Source organism: Mustelus asterias, unplaced genomic scaffold, assembly GCF_964213995.1.
Source record: "Mustelus asterias unplaced genomic scaffold, sMusAst1.hap1.1 HAP1_SCAFFOLD_287, whole genome shotgun sequence".
In the NCBI taxonomy this organism is placed as follows: Eukaryota; Metazoa; Chordata; class Chondrichthyes; order Carcharhiniformes; family Triakidae; genus Mustelus; species Mustelus asterias.
In genome coordinates this window covers 170819-196125 of record NW_027590252.1, presented here as the reverse complement: position 1 = coordinate 196125, position 25307 = coordinate 170819, and the positions used below count along the sequence as shown (strand labels likewise).

Sequence of the window (25307 nt, the reverse complement as noted above, 5' to 3'; positions counted from 1 at the left end):
ACACAACCTCACACACACAACCTCACACATCCCCTCACACACACCATCACACACACTTATCTACCCCCTCACACACATCCTCGCACACACACCTTCACAAGACCCCTTATACACTCCTTCACACACACACATACACACAGACACCCATTCACACACCCTCACACACACCCAAAGAACAAAGAAAATTACAGCACAGGAACAGGCCCTTCGGCCCCTCCAAGCCTGCACCGACCATGCTGCCCGACTGAACTAAAACCCCCTACCCTTCCGGGGACCGTATCCCTCTATTCCCATCCTATTCATGTACTTGTCAAGACGCCCCTTAAAACTCACTACCGTATCCGCTTCCACTACCTCCCCCGGCAGCGAGTTCCAGGCACCCACCACCCTCTGTGTAAAAAATCTGCCTCGTACATCTCCTTTAAACCTTGCCCCTCGCACCTTAAACCTGTGCCCCCGAGTAATTGACTCTTCCACCCTGGGAAAAAGCTTCTGACTATCCACTCTGTCCATGCCCCTCATAATCTTGTAGACTTCTATCAGGTCGCCCCTCAACCTCCGTCGCTCCAGTGAGAACAAACCAAGTTTCTCCAACCTGTCCTCATAGCTAATGCCCTCCATACCAGGCAACATCCTGGTAAATCTTTTCTGTACCCCCTCCAAAGCCTCCACATCCTTCTGGTAGTGTGGCGACCAGAATTGAACACTATATTCCAAGTGCGGCCTAACTAAGCTTCTATAAAGCATCAACATGACTTGCCAATTTTTAAACTCAATGCCCCAGCCAATGAAGGCAAGCGTGCCGTATGCCTTCTTGACTACCTTCTCCACCTGCATTGCCACTTTCTGTGACCTGTGTACCTGTACACACCGGTGTTCATTCATCCCCATTGGGGAAACCATGCAGACGCTACGACAACGGATGAATGAACACCGCTCGACAATCGCCAGGCAAGACTGTTCTCTTCCTGTGGGGGAGCACTTCAGCAGTCACGGGCATTCAGCCTCTGATCTTCAGGTAAGCGTTCTCCAAGGCAGCCTTCACGACACACGACAGCGCAGAGTTGCTGAGCAGAAACTGATAGCCAAGTTCCGCACACATGAGGACGGCCTAAACCGGGATGTTGAATTTATGTCACATTATCAGTAACCCCCACAGCTTGCCTCCTGGACTTGCAGGCTGTCCTGTCTGGAGACAATACACATCTCTTTAACCTGTGCTTAATGCTCCCTCCACTCACATTGTCTGTATCTTTAAGACCTGGTTGGTTGTAGGGATTCGCATTCTAATTAGTATTCTGTAACTTGATTTTGTGTCTCTGTGCACTGTTTGAGAGCACATTTCCACTCCATCTGAGGAAGGAGCAGCGCTCCGAAAGCTTATGGTGTTTGCTACCAAATAAACCTGTTGGACTTTAACCTGGTGTTGTTAAACTTCTTACTGTGTTTAACCCAGTCCAACGCCGGCATCTCCACATCATATCTAACAGAAGACAGAGGGTGGTGGTGGATGGAAAATTTTCGGACTGGAAACCGGTTACCAGCGGAATGCTTGGTCCTCTGCTATTTGTGATTTTTATAAATGACTTAGAGGAGGGGGCTGAAGGGTGGATCAGTAAATTTGCTGATGACACCAAGGTTGGTGGAGTAGTGGATGAGGTGGAGGGCTGTTGTAGGCTGCAAAGAGACATAGATAGGATGCAAAGCTGGGCTGAAAAATGGCAAATGGAGTTTAACCCTGATAAATGCGAGGTGATTCATTTTGGTAGGACTAATTTAAATGTGGATTACAGGGTCAAAGGTAGGGTTCTGAAGACTGTGGAGGAACAGAGAGATCTTGGGGTTCATATCCACAGATCACTGAAGGTTGCCACTCAAGTGGATAGAGCTGTGAAGAAGGCCTATAGCGTGTTAGCGTTTATTAACAGGGGGTTTGAGTTTAAGAGCTGTGGGGTTATGCTGCAACTGTACAGGACCTTGGTGAGACCACATTTGGAATATTGTGTGCAGTTCTGGTCACCTCACTATAAGAAGGATGTGGAAGTGCTGGAAAGAGTGCAGAGGAGATTTACCAGGATGCTGGTTTGGAGGGTAGGTCTTATGAGGAAAGGTTGAGGGAACTTGGGCTTTTCTCTTTGGAGCGGAGGAGGTTGAGAGGAGACTTGATAGAGGTTTATAAGATGATGAGGGGAATAGATAGAGTGAACGTTCAAAGACTATTTCCTCGGGTTTGTACTCGTTGGAGTTTAGAAGGATGAGGGGGGATCTTATGGAGACATATAAGATAATGCGGGGGCTGGATAGGGTGGAGGCGGAGAGATTCTTTCCACTTAGTAAGGAAGTTAAAACTAGAGGACACAGCCTCAAAATAAAGGGGGGTCGGTTTAAGACAGAGTTGAGGAGGAACTTCTTCTCCCAGAGGGTGGTGAATCTCTGGAATTCTCTGCCCACTGAGGTGGTGGAGGCTACCTCGCTGAATATGTTTAAAGCGCGGATGGATGGATTCCTGAGCGGTAAGGGAATTAAGGGTTATGGGGATCAGGCGGGTAAGTGGTACTGATCCACGTCAGATCAGCCATGATCTTATTGAATGGCGGGGCAGGCTCGAGGGGCTAGATGGCCTACTCCTGCTCCTATTTCTTATGTTCTTATGTTCTTATGTTCTTATGAATGGAGCGTAACAAGGGGACATAACTATAGGGTTCGTGGTGGGAGATATAGGAAGGATGTCCGAGGTAGGTTTTTTACTCAGAGAGTGGTTGGGGTGTGGAATGAACTGCCTGCAGGGATAGTGGAGTACGAAACTTCAGGAACATTTAAGAAGCTATTGGATAGGCACATGGAGCACTTCGGGATGATAGGGAGTGGGATAGCTTGATTTGGGTTTCAGACAAAGTTCGGCATAACATTGTGGGCCGAAGGGCCTGTTCTGTGCTGCACTGTTCTATGTTCTATGCCATATGCCTTCTTCACCACCCTCTCCACCTGTGCTGCCACCTTTAAGGATCTGTGGACTTGTACACCCAGGTCCCTCTGTGTGTCTATACTCCTGATGGTTCTGCCATTTATTGTATAGCTCCCCCTTACATTAGATCTACCGAAATGCATCACTTCGCATTTATCTGGATTAAATTCCATCTGCCAATTCTCCGCCCAATGTTCCAGCTTAACTATATCCTGCTGTATTCTCTGACAATGTTCATCACTATCCGCAACTCCAGCAATCTTCGTGTTGTCCGCAAACTTACTGATCACACCAGCTACATCTTCCTCCAAATCATTTATATATATCACAAACAGCAGAGGTCCCAGTACAGAGCCCTGTGGAACACCACTAGTCATGATGTGGAGATGCCGGCGTTGGACTGGGGTAAACACAGTAAGAAGTTTAACAACACCAGGTTAAAGTCCAACAGGTTTATTTGGTAGCAAAAGCCACACAAGCTTTCGGAGCTGCAAGCCCCTTCTTCAGGTGAGTGGGAATTCTGTTCACAAACAGAGCATATAAAGACACAAACTCAATTTACATGAATAATGGTTGGAATGCGAATACTTACAACTAATCAAGTCTTTAAGAAACAAAACAACGTGAGTGGAGAGAGCATCAAGACAGGCTAAAAAGATGTGTATTGTCTCCAGACAAGACAGCCAGTGAAACTCTGTGGGGGTTACAAATAGTGGGACATGAACCCAATATCCCGGTTGAGGCCGTCCTCGTGTGTGCGGAACTTGGCTATCAGTTTCTGCTCAGCGACTCTGCGCTGTCGTGTGTCGTGAAGGCCGCCTTGGAGAACGCTCACCCGAATATCAGAGGCCGAATGCCCGTGACCGCTGAAGTGCTCCCCAACAGGAAGAGAACAGTCTTGCCTGGTGATTGTCGAGCGGTGTTCATTCATCCGTTGTCGCAGCGTCTGCATAGTTTCCCCAATGTACCATGCCTCGGGACATCCTTTCCTGCAGCGTATCAGGTAGACAACGTTGGCCGAGTTGCAAGAGTAGGTACCGTGTACCTGGTGGATGATGTTCTCACGTGAGATGATGGCATCCGTGTCGATGATCCGGCACGTCTTGCAGAGGTTGCTGTGGCAGGATTGTGTGGTGTCGTGGTCACTGTTCTCCTGAAGTCTGGGTAGTTTGCTGCGGACAATGGTCTGTTTGAGGTTGTGCGGTTGTTTGAAGGCAAGAAGTGACACCTCTATGATGACATCAACAAGTTCCATCCCACCATCAGACTCACCATGGACTACTCTCCGGAATCGGTTGCATTCTTGCACACACGCATCTCCATTAAGGACAGTCACCTCAGCACCTCACTGTACCGCAAGCCCACGGATAACCTCACGATGCTCCAATTCTCCAGCTTCCACCCTAAACACGTTAAAGAAGCCATCCCCTACGGACAAGCCCTCCGAATACACAGGATCTGCTCGGATGAGGAGGATCGCAACAGACACCTCCAGACGCTGACATGTTGAAGGCTCCGGAGGAGATGCCGTAGCTTCTCCGCTCCGGGGAAAACGGAGCAAAAGGTTAAATCTCACGGGATAAAAGGTGAGCTAGCTCGATGGGTGGAGAACTGGCTTAGCCATAGAAGTCATGATGTGGAGATGCCGGCGTTGGACTGGGGTAAGCACAGTAAGAAGTCTCACAACACCAGGTTAAAGTCCAACAGGTAAACTCCGATGTGCCACAGCGAAAAACCGCACCGACCTCCTCAGAAGACAAACACGGGGCACGGTGGACCGAGTACCCTTCGTCGTCCAGTACTTACCCGGAGTGGAGAAGCTACGGCATCTCCTCTGGAGCCTTCAACATGTCATTGATGAAGACGAACATCTCGCCAAGGCCATCCCCACACCCCCACTTCTTGCCTTCAAACAACCGCACAACCTCAAACAGACCATTGTCCGCAGCAAACTACCCAGCCTTCAGGAGAACAGTGATCACGACACCACACAACCCTGCCACAGCAACCTCTGCAAGACGTGCCGGATCATCGACACGGATGCCATCATCTCACGTGAGAACACCATCCACCAGGTACACGGTACATACTCTTGCAACTCGGCCAACGTTGTCTACCTGATACGCTGCAGGAAAGGATGTCCCGAGGCATGGTACATTGGGGAAACCATGCAGACGCTACGACAACGGATGAATGAACACCGCTCGACAATCACCAGGCAAGACTGTTCTCTTCCTGTGGGGGAGCGCTTCAGCAGACAGGGGATTCAGCCTTGGATCTTCAGGTAAGCGTTCTCCAAGGCGGCATTCACGACACACGACAGCGCAGAGTCGCTGAGCAGAAACTGATAGCCAAGTTCCACACACATGAGGCCGGCCTAAACCGGGATGTTGGATTTATGTCACATTATCAGTAACCCCCACAGCTTGCCTCCTGGGCTTGTAGAATCTCACTAGCTGTTCTGTCTGGAGACAATACACATCTCTTTAACCTGTGTTGAATGCTCCCTCCACCCACATTGTCTGTACCTTTAAGACCTGGCTGGCTTTAGAGATTCACATTCTAATTAGTATTCTGTAACTTGATTTCTGTGTCTGTGCACTGTTTGAGAGCAGATATCCACTCCAGCTGACGAAGGAGCAGTGCTCTGAAAGCTTATGGTATTTGCTACCAAATAAACTTTAACCTGGTGTTGTGAGACTTCTTACTGTGCTTACCCCAGTCCAATGCCGGCAGCTCCGCATCATGACTTCTATGGCTAAGCCAGTTCTCCACCCATCGAGCTAGCTCACCTTTTATCCCGTGAGATTTAACCTTTTGCACCAGCCTGCCATGAGGGACCTTGTCAAACGCTTTACTAAAATCCATATAGACGACATCCACGGCCTTCCCTCGTCAATCGTTTTTGTCACCTCCTCAAAAACTCAACCAAATTTGTGAGGCATGACCTCCCTCATACAAAACCATGCTGCCTATCGCTAATGAGATTATTCAGTTCTAAATGCGCATACATCCTATCTCTAAGAATCTTCTCCAACAACTTCCCTACCACGGACGTCAAGCTCACCGGCCTATAATTACCCAGGTTATCCTTGCTACCCTTCTTAAATAACGGGACCACATTTTCTGTCCTCCAATCCTCTGGGACCTCTCCTGTGTCCAGTGAAGAGACAAAGATTTCTGTTAGAGGCCCAGCAATTTCATCTCTCGCCTCCCTGAGCAGTCTAGGATAGATGCCATCCTGCCCTGGGGATTTGTCTGTCTTAATGTTTCCTAAAAAACCTAACACTTCCTCCCTTGTAATTGAGATTTTTTCTAACGGGTCAACACTTCTCTCTGAGACACTATCAGTCAACATGTCCCTCTCCTTTGTGAATACTGATGCAAAGTATTCGTTTAGGATCTCTCCTACTTCCTTTGGTTCTAAGCATAACTCCCCTCCTTTGTCCCAGAGAGGTCCCATTCTTTCCCTAACAACCCTCTTGTTCCTAACGTATGTATAAAATGCCTTAGGATTCTCCTTAATCCTGACTGCCAAGGACATTTCGTGACCCCTTTTTGCCCTTCTAACTCCCTGTTTGAGTTCTTTTCTACTTTCTCTGTATTCCTCCAGTGCTCCAGGAAATTAGGAGGGCAAAAAGGGGGCATAAAGAGGCTGAGAGGATGAAGGTGAATCCAAAGGGATTCTTTAAGTATATTAAAGGAAAAAGAATAACTTGACAGAGAATAGGACCCCTCAAGGAAAAGGAAAAACACGTGTGGAACTGCAGGAGATGGGCGAGGTTCTCAGTGAATATTTCTCCTCTGTGTTTACTGTGGAGAAAGACATGAAGACTGGGGAACCTGGGAAAGTTAGTGGCGATATACTGGGGACAGTTTGCATTACAGTAGAGGAGGTGATGGACGTATTAAAATGTATGAAGGTGGATAAATCTCCTGGTCCTGACCAGGTATATCCAAGAACACCGCGTGAGGCTGGCCAAGGAATTCCAGGAGCCCTGGCTGAGATATTTGCATCATCGTTAGCCACGGGTGAGATACAGAAGACTGGAGGGTGGCAAATGTTGTGCCCTTATTTAAGAAGGGCTGCAGAGAACAACCTGGGAATTATAGACCGGTAAGGCTAACATCCGTGGTGGGTAAGTTACCAGAGAGGATTTATGTTGCAGCAAATTAGTGTCATGTTGCAGCTTTATAGAACCTTAGTGAGGCCGCACTTGGAATATAGTGTTCAATTCTGGTCACCACACTACCAGAAGGATGTGGAGGCTTTGGAGAGGGTACAGAAATGATTTACCAGGATGTTGCCTGGTATGGAGGGCATTAGCTATGAGGAGAGGTTGGAGAAACTTGGTTTGTTCTCACTGGATCGACGGAGGTTGAGGGGAGACCTGATAGAAGTCTACAAGATTATGAGAGGCATGGACAGAGTGGATAGTCAGAAACTTTTTCCCAGGGTGGAAGAGTCAATTACTGGGGGACACAGGTTTAAGGTGCGAGGGGCAAAGTTTAAAGGAGATGTACGAGGCAGATTGTTTACACAGGGTGGTGGGTGCCTGGAACTCGCTGCCGGGGGAGGTAGTGGAAGCGGAAACGGTAGTGACTTTTAAGGGGCGTCTTGACAAGTACATGAATAAGATGGGAATAGAGGGATTATGGTCCCCGGGAGGGTAGGGGGTTTTAATTAAGTCGGGCAGCATGGTCGGTGCAGGCTTGGAGGGCCGAAGGGCCTGTTCCTGTGCTGTAATTTTCTTTGTTCTTTGATTCTGAGGGATAAGATATACAGGCATTTGTAAAGACAGGGTTTGATTAGGAGGAGTCAGCACGGCTTTGTACATGGGAGATCATGCCGTACAAATTTGTTCGAGTTCTTTGATGAAGTGACTAAGAGGTTTGATGAGGGCAGGGTGGTAGACGTAGTCTATATGGACTTCAGTAAGGCCTTTGCTCTGGAAGGTTAGATCACATGGAATCCAGGGAGAGCTGGCAAATTGAATATACTATTGGCTTGATGGTTGGAAGCAGAGGGTAGCGGTGGAAAGATGCTTGTCAGACTGGAGGCCTGTGACTAGTGATGTGCCTCAGGGGTTAGTGCTGGGCCCATGGTTGTTTGTTATCTAAGTCAACGATTTGGATGAGAATGTACATGGCATGATCGTAAGTTTGCAGATGACACTAAAATAGGTGGTATTGTAGACAGTGAGGAAGGTTATCAAAAATTGCAGCAGGATCTTGATCAGCTGGGGAAGTGGGCTGAAAAATGGCAAACGGAGTTCAAGACAGATAAGTGTGAGGTGCTGCATTTTGGAAAGTCAAATCAAGGTAGGACTTTCACGGTGACTGATAGGACCTTAGGGAGTCCTAAGGTTCTCTTAGGAACGGTTCTCTAAAGGTAGATAGGGCAGGGAAGAAGGCTTTTGGCATGCCGGCCTTCATCAGTCAGGGCATTATAGAAGTTGGGAAGTTATGTTGCAGTTGTACAGGACGTTGGTGAGGCCGCAACTGGAGTATTGTGTTCAGTTTTGGTTGCCTTGCGATAGGAAAGATGTTATTAAACTGGAGAGAGTGCAGAAGAGATTTACAAGAATGTTGCCAGGACTCAAGGGACTGAGTTATCGGGAGAGATTGAACAGGTTAGAACTTTTTTCTTTGGAGCGTAGGAGACTGAGGGGTGATCATGTAGAGGTGTATCAGATCATGAGAGGCAGGGATAGGGTGAATGCATTCAGTCTTTTTCCCAGAGTTGGGGAATCGAGAACTAGAGGGCACAGGTTTAAGTTAAGAAGGGAAAGAATTAATGGGAACCTGAGGAGCAGCATTTTTACACAGAAGGTGGTGCGTGTGTGGAATGAGCTGCCGGAGGAAGTGGTTGAGGCAGGGACATTGACAACATTTAAAAGACATTTGGACAGATACATGGATAGGAATGGTTTACAGGGATTTGGGCCAAATGCAGGCAAATGGGGTAAGCTTAGATGGACATTTTGTTGGCATGGACCAGTTTGGGCCGAAGGGCCTGTCTCCGTGCCGTAGATTCTATGATTCTATGAAATGCCTTCTATTGCCTGTCCACTGTCTTTTCTTTCAGTAATGTTTCCCAGTCCATCATGGCCAATTCAAAGAACAAAGAACAGTACAGCACAGGAAACAGGCCCTTCGGCCCTCCAAACCTGTGCCGCTCCTTGGTCCAACTGGTCCTTGGACCAATCGTTTGTATCCCTCCATTCCCAGGCTGCTCATGTGACTATCCAGGTAAGTCTTAAACGATGTCAGCGTGCCTGCCTCCACCACCCTACTTGGCAGCGCATTCCAGGCCCCCACCACCCTCTGTGTAAAAAACATCCCTCTAATATCTGAGTTATACTTCACCCCTCTCACCTTGAGCGTCACTTCTGATCTGGGAAAAAGCTTCCCACCGTTCACCCTATCTATCCCCTTCATAATCTTGTACACCTCTATTAGATCTCCCCTCATTCTCCGTCTTTCCAGGGAGAACAACCCCAGTCTACCCAATCTCTCCTCATAGCTAAGACCCTCCATACCAGGCAACATCCTGGTAAACTTTCTCTGCACTCTCTCCAAAGCCTCCACGTACTTCTGGTAGTGCGGCGACCAGAACTGGACGCAGTACTCCAAATGTGGCCTAACCAGCGTTCTATACAGCTGCATCATCAGACTCCAGCTTTTATACTCTATACCCCGTCCTATAAAGGCAAGCATACCATATGCCTTCTTCACCACCTTCTCCACCTATGTTGCCACCTTCAAGGATTTGTGGACTTGCACACCTAGGTCCCTCTGTGTTTCTATACTCCTGATGACTCTGCCATTTATTGTATAACTCCTCCCTACATTATTTCTTCCAAAATGCATCACTTCGCATTTATCCGGATTAAACTCCATCTGCCACCTCTCCGCCCAATTTTCCAGCCTATCTATATCCTGCTGTATTGCCCGACAATGCTCTTCGCTATCCGCAAGTCCAGCCTCATACAATCACAGTTACCTTTACTGAGATTCAGGACCCTGGTCTCAGAATCAGCTCCATGACTATCCACCTTGACAAAGAATTCTACCGTATTATGGTCACTCGTCCCCAAGGGTTCTCTCACAGCTAGGTTGCCAACTAATCCTTTCTCATTGCACAACACCCAGACCAAGATGGCCTGTTCCCTTGTTGGTTCCTCAATGTATTGCTCCAGAAAACCATCCTGTATACACTCCAGGAATTCCTCCTCTATTGTACTGTGATTAATTTGACTCTCCCAATCTAGATACAGATTAAAGTTGCCCATAATCACAGATGTTCCTTTAACACACACCTCTCTGATTTCCTGTCTAATGCTTTTCCCAACATTACCACTGTTATAAAGTGGAAGCTGATTCCCCCCTCTGAGAACTAACACCGAAACACCCTCAGAGGAGTCCCTCGCCCCATCATCTCTAAGAAGTGTGTGTGAAGTTGTGTGAGCTGCTCTTCAGCAACCCCTAGTGGTTAAATACAAAATAACTCCCTGACTCTCTAAAATCAACACGCAACAATTTATTTATCTAACTAACTGTGAGCAAATCAACTAAACTATTAACAAACCCAAAAAATTCGAATGGAATTCTGTTCCAATAAATACAATTCCCACTCATTAACAGAATAGAATGTAAATTATAACCAGGTTTTGTGTCTTCCGGAATATTCTGGGCTTCTCTGTTGATTCTTGTGCCTGGAACCTCTTTCTCCTTTGGTATCTTTGCTATCTAGATGGTGCTTTCTCTAAAACACAGATGAAGCTATGAGAGCCAGCGATTCTCCCTCTCTCTCTCAGAGCTGTGAACTCTGGCAGGGGGCAGTTGCTCTAACACTTGGTCCCACTGCCCCCTTCTTTTCTGCCCCTGATGACAGATCAATATTTCTCACAATAGGATTGGTCCTGCGTTGTCAAAACCATCAGATTTATATTTAATTGGTTCTTGGTATCCAAGTGCCTGATTTAAATTGACTTGCTAAATTCAAGAGCCTGTTGCCTTGGTAACACTGCTGCTTGGTCTTTCGATACTAATGTTTCAGTCTGGGCTAACCGTGTACTTGCATTTTAACTCCCTAAGCACAGAAAAAGCCCCACCTTTTAAAGGGACCACGCAATGTTGTCCCCCCACCCTGGCATTTTATAATTTTGTCATTCTTAAAAACACCAGATGCTAACGTCCTGCCTCCCAATCTAAAAATTACTCCACCCATCTCATAGCACTCCCCCTTCAGGAAAAAATGAACCATCATCATGGAAAGATGGCATCATTCCTTTCTTTTAAAACCTTAATTTCATTATATTACCAGATCCATAGCTCATTACTCAAGAGTTTCACATTTCACACAATTCTATTGATATATATAACATTGAACACGACCATTTCGACCTTAGATCAACATTTTTCATCTAAACTCACGATAAAGCATCCGCGATAACATTTTCATGACGCGCAACATGTATAATCTGTGAATTAAATGCTTCTAACAAAGGACTCCAATGAAATACTCTGGTGTTCTGGTCCTTAAATCTTACCAGAAATATCTAAGGATTGTGATTGGTATTCAGAATCGTCTCTAATGCATTGTTTGTAAATTAAACATTAAAATGTTGGAAGGCCGTTACTAAACTCACGAACTCCTTTTCAATTGTGAATATTTTGTCCGATGGATATTGAGTTTTTTCAAAAATAGCCAATTGCCGACGTCCAACACCGACATCACTGACCCAACACTGCTCCAACACCGACATCGCTGACCTAGTCCAGTTCCAACACCGACATCACTGACCCAACGCAGCTCCAACACCGTCATCGCTGACCCAACACAGCTCCAACACCGACATCACTGACCCAACACAGCTCCCACACCGACATCACTGACCCAACACAGCTCCAACACCGACATCACTGGCCCAACACAGCTCCAACACCGACATCGCTGACCCAACACAGCTCCAACACCGACATCACTGACCCAACACAGCTCCAACACCGACATCGCTGACCCAACACAGCTCCAACACCGACATCACTGACCCAACACAGCACCAACTCCGACATCGCTGACCCAACACAGCTGCAACACCAACATCACTGATCCAATCCAGTTCCAACACCGACATCACTGACCCAACACAGCTCCAACACCGACATCACTGATCCAATCCAGTTCCAACACCGACATCACTGACCCAACACAGCTCCAACACCGACATCACTGATCCAATCCAGCTCCAACACCGACATCACTGACCCAACACAGCACCAACACCGACATCACTGACCCAACACAGCTCCAACACCGACATCACTGACCCAACACAGCTCCAACACCGACATCACTGACCCAACACAGCACCAACTCCGACATCGCTGACCCAACACAGCTCCAACACCGACATCACTGATCCAATCCAGTTCCAACACCGACATCACTGGCCCAACACAGCACCAACACCGACATCACCGACCCAACACAGCTCCAACATCGACATCACTGACCCAACACAGCTCCAACACCGACATCACTGACCCAACACAGCTCCAAAACCGACATCACTGACCCAACACAGATCCAACACCGACATCACTGATCCAATCCAGCTCCAACACCGACATCACTGATCCAATCCAATCCAACACCGAAATCACTGACCCAACACAGCTCCAACACCGACATCACTGACCCAACACAGCTCCAACACCGACATCACTGACCCAACACAGCTCCAACACCGACATCACTGACCCAACACAGCTCCAAAACCGACATCATTGACCCAACACAGATCCAACACCGACATCACTGACCCAACACAGCTCCAACACTGACATCACTGTCCCAACACAGTTCCAACACCGACATCACTGACCCAACACAGGACCAACTCCGACATCACTGACCCAACACAGCTCCAACACCGACATCACTGGCCCAACACAGCTCCAACTCCGACATCACTGACCCAACCCAGCACCAACACCGACATCACTGACCCAACACAGCTCCAACACCGACATCACTGACCCAACACAGCTCCAACACTGACATCACTGACCCAACACAGCTCCAACTCCGACATCACTGACCCAACACAGCACCAACTCCGACATCGCTGACCCAACACAGCTCCATCACCGACATCACTGGCACAACACAGCTCCAACACCGACATCACTGACCCAACCCAGCACCAACACCGACATCAGTGACCCAACACAGCTCCAACACCAACATCACTGACCCAACACAGCTCCAACACCGACATCACTGACCCAACACAGCTCCAACACAGACATCACTGACCCAACACAGCTCCAACACCGACATCACTGACCCAACACAGCACCAACACCGAAATCACTGACCCAACACAGCACCAACTCCGACATCGCTGACCCAACACAGCTCCAACACCGACATCACTGACCCAACACAGCACCAACTCCGACATCGCTGACCCAACACAGCTCCAACACCGACATCACTGACCCAACACAGCTCCAACACCGACATCACTGATCCAATCCAGTTCCAACACCGACATCACTGACCCAACACAGCTCCAACACCGACATCACTGACCCAACACAGCTCCAACACCGACATCACTGAACCAACACAGCTCCAACACCGAGATCGCTGGCACAACACTGCTCCAACACCGACATCACTGACCCAAAACAGCTCCAACACCGACATCACTGACCCAACACAGCTCCAACACCGACATCACTGACCCAACACAGCTCCAACACCGACATCACTGACCCAACACAGCTCCAACACCGACATTACTGACCCAACACAGCTCCAACACCGACATCACTGACCCAACACAGCTCCAACACCGACATCACTGACCCAACACAGCTCCAGCACCGACATCACTGACCCAACACAGCTCCAACACCGACATCACTGACCCAACACAGCTCCAACACCGACATCACTGACCCAACACAGCTCCAACACGGACATCACTGACCCAACACAGCTCCAACACCGACATCCCTGACCCAACACAGCTCCAACACCGACATCACTGACCCAACACAGCTCCAACTCCGACATCACTGACCCAACACAGCTCCAACACCGACATCACTGACCCAACACAGCTCCAACACCGACATCACTGACCCATTCCAGTTCCAACACCGACATCACTGACCCAACACAGGTCCAACTCCGACATCACTGACCCAACACAGCTCCAACACCTACATCACTGACCCAACACAGCGCCAACACCGACATCACTGACCCAACACAGCACCAACACCGACATCACCGGCCCAACACAGCTCCAACACCGACATCACTGACCCAACACAGCACCAACTCCGACATCGCTGACCCAACACAGCTGCAACACCAACATCACTGATCCAATCCAGTTCCAACACCGACATCACTGACCCAACACAGCTCCAACACCGACATCACTGATCCAATCCAGTTCCAACACCGACATCACTGACCCAACACAGCTCCAACACCGACATCACTGATCCAATCCAGCTCCAACACCGACATCACTGACCCAACACAGCACCAACACCGACATCACTGACCCAACACAGCTCCAACACCGACATCACTGACCCAACACAGCTCCAACACCGACATCACTGACCCAACACAGCACCAACTCCGACATCGCTGACCCAACACAGCTCCAACACCGACATCACTGATCCAATCCAGTTCCAACACCGACATCACTGGCCCAACACAGCACCAACACCGACATCACCGACCCAACACAGCTCCAACATCGACATCACTGACCCAACACAGCTCCAACACCGACATCACTGACCCAACACAGCTCCAAAACCGACATCACTGACCCAACACAGATCCAACACCGACATCACTGATCCAATCCAGCTCCAACACCGACATCACTGATCCAATCCAATCCAACACCGAAATCACTGACCCAACACAGCTCCAACACCGACATCACTGACCCAACACAGCTCCAACACCGACATCACTGACCCAACACAGCTCCAACACCGACATCACTGACCCAACACAGCTCCAAAACCGACATCATTGACCCAACACAGATCCAACACCGACATCACTGACCCAACACAGCTCCAACACTGACATCACTGTCCCAACACAGTTCCAACACCGACATCACTGACCCAACACAGGACCAACTCCGACATCACTGACCCAACACAGCTCCAACACCGACATCACTGGCCCAACACAGCTCCAACTCCGACATCACTGACCCAACCCAGCACCAACACCGACATCACTGACCCAACACAGCTCCAACACCGACATCACTGACCCAACACAGCTCCAACACTGACATCACTGACCCAACACAGCTCCAACTCCGACATCACTGACCCAACACAGCACCAACTCCGACATCGCTGACCCAACACAGCTCCATCACCGACATCACTGGCACAACACAGCTCCAACACCGACATCACTGACCCAACCCAGCACCAACACCGACATCAGTGACCCAACACAGCTCCAACACCAACATCACTGACCCAACACAGCTCCAACACCGACATCACTGACCCAACACAGCTCCAACACAGACATCACTGACCCAACACAGCTCCAACACCGACATCACTGACCCAACACAGCACCAACACCGAAATCACTGACCCAACACAGCACCAACTCCGACATCGCTGACCCAACACAGCTCCAACACCGACATCACTGACCCAACACAGCACCAACTCCGACATCGCTGACCCAACACAGCTCCAACACCGACATCACTGACCCAACACAGCTCCAACACCGACATCACTGATCCAATCCAGTTCCAACACCGACATCACTGACCCAACACAGCTCCAACACCGACATCACTGACCCAACACAGCTCCAACACCGACATCACTGAACCAACACAGCTCCAACACCGAGATCGCTGGCCCAACACTGCTCCAACACCGACATCACTGACCCAAAACAGCTCCAACACCGACATCACTGACCCAACACAGCTCCAACACCGACATCACTGACCCAACACAGCTCCAACACCGACATCACTGACCCAACACAGCTCCAACACCGACATTACTGACCCAACACAGCTCCAACACCGACATCACTGACCCAACACAGCTCCAACACCGACATCACTGACCCAACACAGCTCCAGCACCGACATCACTGACCCAACACAGCTCCAACACCGACATCACTGACCCAACACAGCTCCAACACCGACATCACTGACCCAACACAGCTCCAACACGGACATCACTGACCCAACACAGCTCCAACACCGACATCCCTGACCCAACACAGCTCCAACACCGACATCACTGACCCAACACAGCTCCAACTCCGACATCACTGACCCAACACAGCTCCAACACCGACATCACTGACCCAACACAGCTCCAACACCGACATCACTGACCCATTCCAGTTCCAACACCGACATCACTGACCCAACACAGGTCCAACTCCGACATCACTGACCCAACACAGCTCCAACACCTACATCACTGACCCAACACAGCGCCAACACCGACATCACTGACCCAACACAGCACCAACACCGACATCACCGGCCCAACACAGCTCCAACTCCGACATCACTGACCCAACACAGCACCAACACCGACATCACTGACCCAACACAGCTCCAACACCGACATCACTGACCCAACACGGCTCCAACACCGACATCACTGGCCCAACACAGCTCCAACACCGACATCACTGGCCCAACACAGCTCCAAAACCGACATCACTGACCCAACACAGCTCCAACATCGACATCACTGACCCAACACAGCTCCAACATCGACATCACTGACCCAACACAGCTCCAACACCGACATCACTGACTCAACACAGCACCAACACCGACATCACTGGCCCAACACAGCTCCAACACCGACATCACTGACCCAACACAGCTCCAACACCGGCATCACTGACCCAACACAGCTCCAACACCGACATCACTGACCCAACACAGCACCAACACCGTTATCGCTGACCCAACACAGCTCCAACAACGACATCGCTGGCCCAACACAGCTCCAACACCGACATCACTGGCCCAACACAGCTCCAACACCGACATCACTGGCCCAACACAGCTCCAACACCGACATCGCTGACCCAACACATCTGCATCACCGACATCGCTGGCCCAACACAGCTCCAACACCGACATCACTGGCCCAACACAGCTCCAACACTGACATCACTGACCCAACACAGCTCCAACACCGACATCACTGACCCAACACAGCTCCAACACCGACATCACTGACCCAACACAGATCCAACACCGACATCGCTGACCCAACACAGCTCCAACTCCGACATCACAGGCCCAACACAGCTCCAACACCGTCATCGCTGACCCAACACAGCACCAACACCGACATCACTGGCCCAACACAGCTCCAACACCGACATCACTGGCCCAACACAGCTCCAAAACCGATATCGCTGACCCAACACAGCTCCAACACCGACATCGCTGACCCAATCCAGCTCGAACACCGACATCACTGACCCAACACAGCACCAACACCGACATCACTGGCTCAACACAGCACCAACACCGACATCACTGACCCAACACAGCTCCAACACCGACATCGCTGACCCAACACAGCTCCAACATCGACATCACTGACCCAACACAGCTCCAACACCGACATCACTGACCCAACACAGCTCCAACACCGACATCACTGACCCAACACAGCTCCAACACCGACATCACTTACCCAACACACCTCCAACACCGACATCACCGACCCAACACAGCTCCAACACCGACATCACTGACCCAACACAGCTCCAACACCGACATCGCTGACCCAACAGAGCTCCAACACCGACATCACTGACCCAACACAGCTCCAGAACCGACATCACTGACCCAATACAGCTCCAACTCCGACATCACTGATCCAACAGAGCTCCAACACCGACATCACTGACCCAACACAGCTCCAACACCGACATCACTGACCCAACACAGCTCCAACACCGACATTACTGACCCAACACAGCTCCAACACCGACATCGCTGACCCAACACAGCTCCAACACCGACATCGCTGACCCAACACAGCTCCAACACCGACATCACTGACCCAACACAGCTCCAACACCGACATCACTGACCCAACACAGCTCCAACACCGACATCACTGACCCAACACAGCTCCAACACCGACATCGCTGACCCAACACAGCACCAACTCCGACATCGCTGACCCAACACAGCTCCAACACCGACATCACTGACCCAACCCAGCTCCAACAACGAGATCGCTGGCCCAACACAGCTCCAACACCGACATCACTGACCCAATACAGCTCCAACACCGACATCACTGACCCAACACAGCTCCAACACCGACATCGCTGACCAAACACAGCTCCAACACCGACATCACTGACCCAACACAGCTCCAACACCGACATCACTGACCCAACACAGCTCCAACACCGACATCACTGACCCAACACAGCTCCAACACCGACATCACTGACCCAACACAGATCCAACACCGACATCGCTGACCCAAACAGCTCCAACTCCGAAATCACTGACCCAACACAGCACCAACACCGACATCACTGACCCAACACAGCTCCAACACCGACATCACTGACCCAACACAGCTCCAACACCGACATCACTGACCCAACACAGCTCCAACACCGACATCACTGACCCAACACAGCTCCAACACCGACATCACTGACCCAACACAGCTCCAACACCGACATCGCTGACACAAACAGCTCCAACTCCGACATCACTGACCAACACAGCTCCAACACCGACATCACTGACCCAACACAGCTCCAACACCGACATCGCTGACCCAATCCAGTTCCAACACCGACATCGCTGACCCAACACAGCTCCAACACCGACATCGCTGACCCAACACAGCTCCAACACCGACATCGCTGACCCAACAGAGCTCCAACACCGACATCACTGACCCAACACAGCTCCAGCACCGACATCACTGACCCAATACAGCTCCAACTCCGACATCACTGATCCAACAGAGCTCCAACACCGACATCACTGACCCAACACAGCTCCAACACCGACATCACTGACCCAACACAGCTCCAACACCGACATTACTGACCCAACACAGCTCCAACACCGGCATCGCTGACCCAATACAGCTCCAACACCGACATCGCTGACCCAACACAGCTCCAACACCGACATCGCTGACCCAACACAGCTCCAACACCGACATCACTGACCCAACACAGCTCCAACTCCGACATCACTGACCCAACACAGCTCCAACACCGACATCACTGACCCAACACAGCTCCAACACCGACATCACTGACCCAACACAGCTCCAACACCTACATCGCTGACCCAACACAGCACCAACTCCGACATCGCTGACCCAACACAGCTCCAACACCGACATCACTGACCCAACCCAGCTCCAACACCGAGATCGCTGGCCCAACATAGCTCCAACACCGACATCACTGACCCAATACAGCTCCAACACCGACATCACTGACCCAACACAGCTCCAACACCGACATCACTGACCCAACACAGCTCCAACACCGACATCACTGACCCAACACAGCTCCAACACCGACATCACTGACCCAACACAGCTCCAACACCGACATCACTGACCCAACACAGCTCCAACACCGACATCACTGACCCAACACAGCACCAACAACGACATCACTGGCCCAACACAGCTCCAACACCGACATCACTGACCCAACACAGCTCCAACTCCGACATCGCTGACCCAACAAAGCTCCAACACTGACATCACTGGCCCAACACAGCTCCAACTCCAACATCACTGACCCAACACAGCTCCAACACCGACATCGCTGACCCAACACAGCTCCAACACCGACATCACTGACCCAACACAGCTCCAACTCCGACATCGCTGACCCAACACAGCTCCAACACCGACATCACTGACCCAACACAGCTCCCACTCCGACATCGCTGACCCAACACAGCTCCAACACCGACATCGCTGACCCAACACAGCTCCAACACCGACATCACTGACCCAACACAGCTCCAACACCGACATCACTGACACAATCCAGTTCCAACACCGACATTGCTGACCCAACACAGCTCCAACACCGACATCGCTGACCCAACACAGCTCCAACACCGACATCGCTGACACAACACAGCTCCAACACCGACTTCGCTGACCCAACACAGCTCCAACACCGACATCGCTGACCCAACACAGCTCCAACACCGACATCACTGACCCAACACAGCTCCAACACCGACATCACTGACCCAACACAGCTCCAACACCGACATCACTGACCCAACACAGCTCCAACACCGACATCGCTGACCCAACACAGCACCAACTCCGACATCGCTGACCCAACACAGCTCCAACACCGACATCGCTGACCCAACACAGCTCCAACACCGACATCACTGACCCAACACAGCTCCAACACCGACATCACTGACCCAACACAGCACCAACACCGACATCACTGACCCAATACAGCTCCAGCTCCGACATCACTGACCCAACACAGCTCCAACACCGATATCACCGACCCAACACAGCTCCAACACCGACATCGCTGACCCAACACAGCTCCAACACCGACATCACTGACCCAACACAGCTCCAACTCCGACATCACTGACCCAACACAGCTCCAACTCCGACATCACTGACCCAACACAGCTCCAACACCGACATCACTGACCCAACACAGCTCCAACACCGTCATCACTGACCCAACACAGCTCCAACACCGACATCACTGACCCAACACAGCTCCAACACCGTCATCACTGACCCAACACAGCTCCAACACCGACATCACTGACCCAACACAGCTCCAACACCGACATCACTGACCCAACACAGCTCCAGCACCGACATCACTGACCCAATACAGCTCCAACTCCGACATCACTGATCCAACACAGCTCCAACACCGACATCACTGACCCAACACAGCTCTAACACCGTCATCGCTGACCCAACACAGCACCAACACCGACATCACTGGCCCAACACAGCTCCAACAACGACATCACTGGCCTAACACAGCTCGAACACCGATATCGCTGACCCAACACAGCTCCAACACCGACATCGCTGACCCAACCCAGCTCGAACACCGACATCACTGACCCAACACAGCACCAACACCGACATCACTGGCCCAACACAGCACCAACACCGACATCACTGACCCAACACAGCACCAACACCGACATCACTGGCCCAACACAGCTCCCACTCCGACATCGCTGAGCCAACACAGCTCCAACACCGACATCACTGACCCAACACAGCTCCCACTCCGACATCGCTGACCCAACACAGCTCCAACACCGACATCGCTGACCCAACACAGCTCCAACACCGACATCACTGACCCAACACAGCTCCAACACCGACATCACTGACCCAATCCATTTCCAACACCGACATTGCTGACCCAACACAGCTCCAACACCGACATCACTGACCCAATCCAGTTCCAACACCGACATCGCTGACCCAACACAGCTCCAACACCGACATCGCTGACCCAACACAGCTCCAACACCGACATCGCTGACCCAACAGAGCTCCAACACCGACATCACTGACCCAACACAGCTCCAGCACCGACATCACTGACCCAATACAGCTCCAACTCCGACATCACTGATCCAACAGAGCTCCAACACCGACATCACTGACCCAACACAGCTCCAACACCGACATCACTGACCCAACACAGCTCCAACACCGACATTACTGACCCAACACAGCTCCAACACCGACATCGCTGACCCAATACAGCTCCAACACCGACATCGCTGACCCAACACAGCTCCAACACCGACATCGCTGACCCAACACAGCTCCAACACCGACATCACTGACCCAACACAGCTCCAACACCGACATCACTGACCCAACACAGCTCCAACACCGACATCACTGACCCAACACAGCTCCAACACCGACATCGCTGACCCAACACAGCACCAACTCCGACATCACTGACCCAACACAGCTCCAACACCGACATCACTGACCCAACCCAGCTCCAACACCGACATCACTGACCCAACACAGCTCCAACACCGTCATTACTGACCCAACACAGCTCCAACACCGACATCACCGACCCAACACAGCTCCAACACCGACATCACTGACCCAACACAGCTCCAACACCGAGATCGCTGGCCCAACATAGCTCCAACACCGACATCACCGACCCAACACAGCTCCAACACCGACATCACTGACCCAACACAGCTCCAACACCGACATCACTGACCCAACACAGATCCAACACCGACATCGCTGACCCGAACAGCTCCAACTCCGAAATCACTGACCCAACACAGCACCAACACCGACATCACTGACCCAACACAGCTCCAACACCGACATCGCTGACCCAATCCAGTTCCAACACCGACATCGCTGACCCAACACAGCTCCAACACCGACATCGCTGACCCAACACAGCTCCAACACCGACATCACTGACCCAACACAGCTCCAACACCGACATCACTGACCCAACACAGCTCCAACACCGACATCACTGACCCAACACAGCACCAACACCGACATCACTGGCCCAACACAGCTCCAACACCGACATCACTGACCCAACACAGCTCCAACACCGACATCACTGACCCAACACAGCACCAACAACGACATCACTGGCCCAACACAGCTCCAACACCGACATCACTGACCCACCACAGCTCCAACTCCGACATCGCTGACCCAACAAAGCTCCAACACTGACATCACTGGCCCAACACAGCTCCAACTCCAACATCACTGACCCAACACAGCTCCAACACCGACATCGCTGACCCAACACAGCTCCAACACCGACATCACTGACCCAACACAGCTCCAACTCCGACATCGCTGACCCAACACAGCTCCAACACCGACATCACTGACCCAACACAGCTCCCACTCCGACATCGCTGACCCAACACAGCTCCAACACCGACATCGCTGACCCAACACAGCTCCAACACCGACATCACGGACCCAACACAGCTCCAACACCGACAACACTGACACAATCCAGTTCCAACACCGACATTGCTGACCCAACACAGCTCCAACACCGACATCGCTGACCCAACACAGCTCCAACACCGACATCACTGACACAACACAGCTCCAACACCGACTTCGCTGACCCAACACAGCTCCAACACGGACATCACTGACCCAACACAGCTCCAACACCGACATCACTGACCCAACACTGCTCCAACACCGACAGCACTGGCCCAACACAGCACCAACACCGACATCACTGGCCCAACACAGCACCAACACCGACAGCACTGAACCAACACAGCTCCAACACCGACATCACTGACCCAACACAGCTCCAACTCCGACATCACTGACCCAACACAGCTCCAACACCGACATCACTGACCCAACACAGCTCCAACACCGACATCACTGACCCAACACAGCTCCAACTCCGACATCACTGGCCCAACACAGCTCCAACACCGACATCACTGACCCAACACAGCTCCAACACCGACATCACTGACCCAACACAGCTCCAGCACCGACATCACTGACCCAATACAGCTCCAACTCCGACATCACTGATCCAACACAGCTCCAACACCGACATCACTGACCCAACACAGCTCTAACACCGTCATCGCTGACCCAACACAGCACCAACACCGACATCACTGGCCCAACACAGCTCCAACAACGACATCACTGGCCTAACACAGCTCGAACACCGATATCGCTGACCCAACACAGCTCCAACACCGACATCGCTGACCCAACCCAGCTCGAACACCGACATCACTGACCCAACACAGCACCAACACCGACATCACTGGCCCAACACAGCACCAACACCGACATCACTGACCCAACACAGCACCAACACCGACATCACTGGCCCAACACAGCTCCCACTCCGACATCGCTGAGCCAACACAGCTCCAACACCGACATCACTGACCCAACACAGCTCCCACTCCGACATCGCTGACCCAACACAGCTCCAACACCGACATCGCTGACCCAACACAGCTCCAACACCGACATCACTGACCCAACACAGCTCCAACACCGACATCACTGACCCAATCCATTTCCAACACCGACATTGCTGACCCAACACAGCTCCAACACCGACATCGCTGACCCAACACAGCTCCAACACCGACATCACTGACACAACACAGCTCCAACACCGACATCGCTGACCCAACACAGCTCCAACACTGACATCACTGATCCAACACAGCTCCAACACCGACATCACTGACCCAACACTGCTCCAACACCGACATCACTGGCCCAACACAGCACCAACACCGACATCACTGGCCCAACACAGCTCCAACACCGACAGCACTGAACCAACACAGCTCCAACACCGACATCACTGACCCAACACAGCTCCAACTCCGACATCACTGACCCAACACAGCTCCAACACCGACATCACTGACCCAACACAGCTCCAACACCGACATCACTGACCCAACACATCTCCAACTCCGACATCACTGGCCCAACACAGCTCCAACACCGACATCACTGACCCAACACAGCTCCAACACCGACATCACTGACCCAACACAGCTCTAACACCGACATCACCGACCCAACACAGCAACAACACCGACATCACTGACCCAACACAGCTCCAACACCGACATCACTGACCCAACACAGCTCCAACACCGACATCACTGACCCAACACAGCTCCAACACCGACATCACTGACCCAACACAGCTCCAACACCGACATCGCTGACCCAACACAGCTCCAACTCCGACATCACTGACCCAACACAGCTCCAAACACGACATCACTGACCCAACACAGCTCCAACACCGACATCGCTGACCCAATCCAGTTCCAACACCGACATCGCTGACCCAACACAGCTCCAACACCGACATCGCTGACCCAACACAGCTCCAACACCGACATCACTGACCCAACACAGCTCCAACACCGACATCACTGACCCAACACAGCTCCAACACCGACATCACTGACCCAACACAGCTCCAACACCGACATCACTGACCCAACACAGCTCCAACACCGACATCACTGACCCAACACAGCTCCAACACCGACATCACTGACCCAACACAGCACCAACACCGTCATCACTGACCCAACACAGCTCCAACACCGACATCACTGACCCAACACAGCTCCAACACCGACATCACTGACCCAACACAGCACCAACTCTGACA

The 25307-nt window shown here is 51.3% G+C and overlaps 1 protein-coding gene across 1 annotated transcript in view; it reads right to left on the bottom strand.

Annotated features, from left to right (window-relative positions):
• Positions 1-11432, bottom strand: part of LOC144486085 (MAM domain-containing glycosylphosphatidylinositol anchor protein 1-like) — a gene marked incomplete at its 3' end in the record, with an annotated part of 298296 nt that extends 286864 nt beyond the window's left edge. Inside the window, 1 exon segment of the mRNA XM_078204195.1 lies at positions 11405-11432. Within this exon segment, the coding sequence (XP_078060321.1) occupies positions 11405-11432 (28 nt within the window).
• Positions 11433-25307: the final 13875 nt, after the last annotated feature.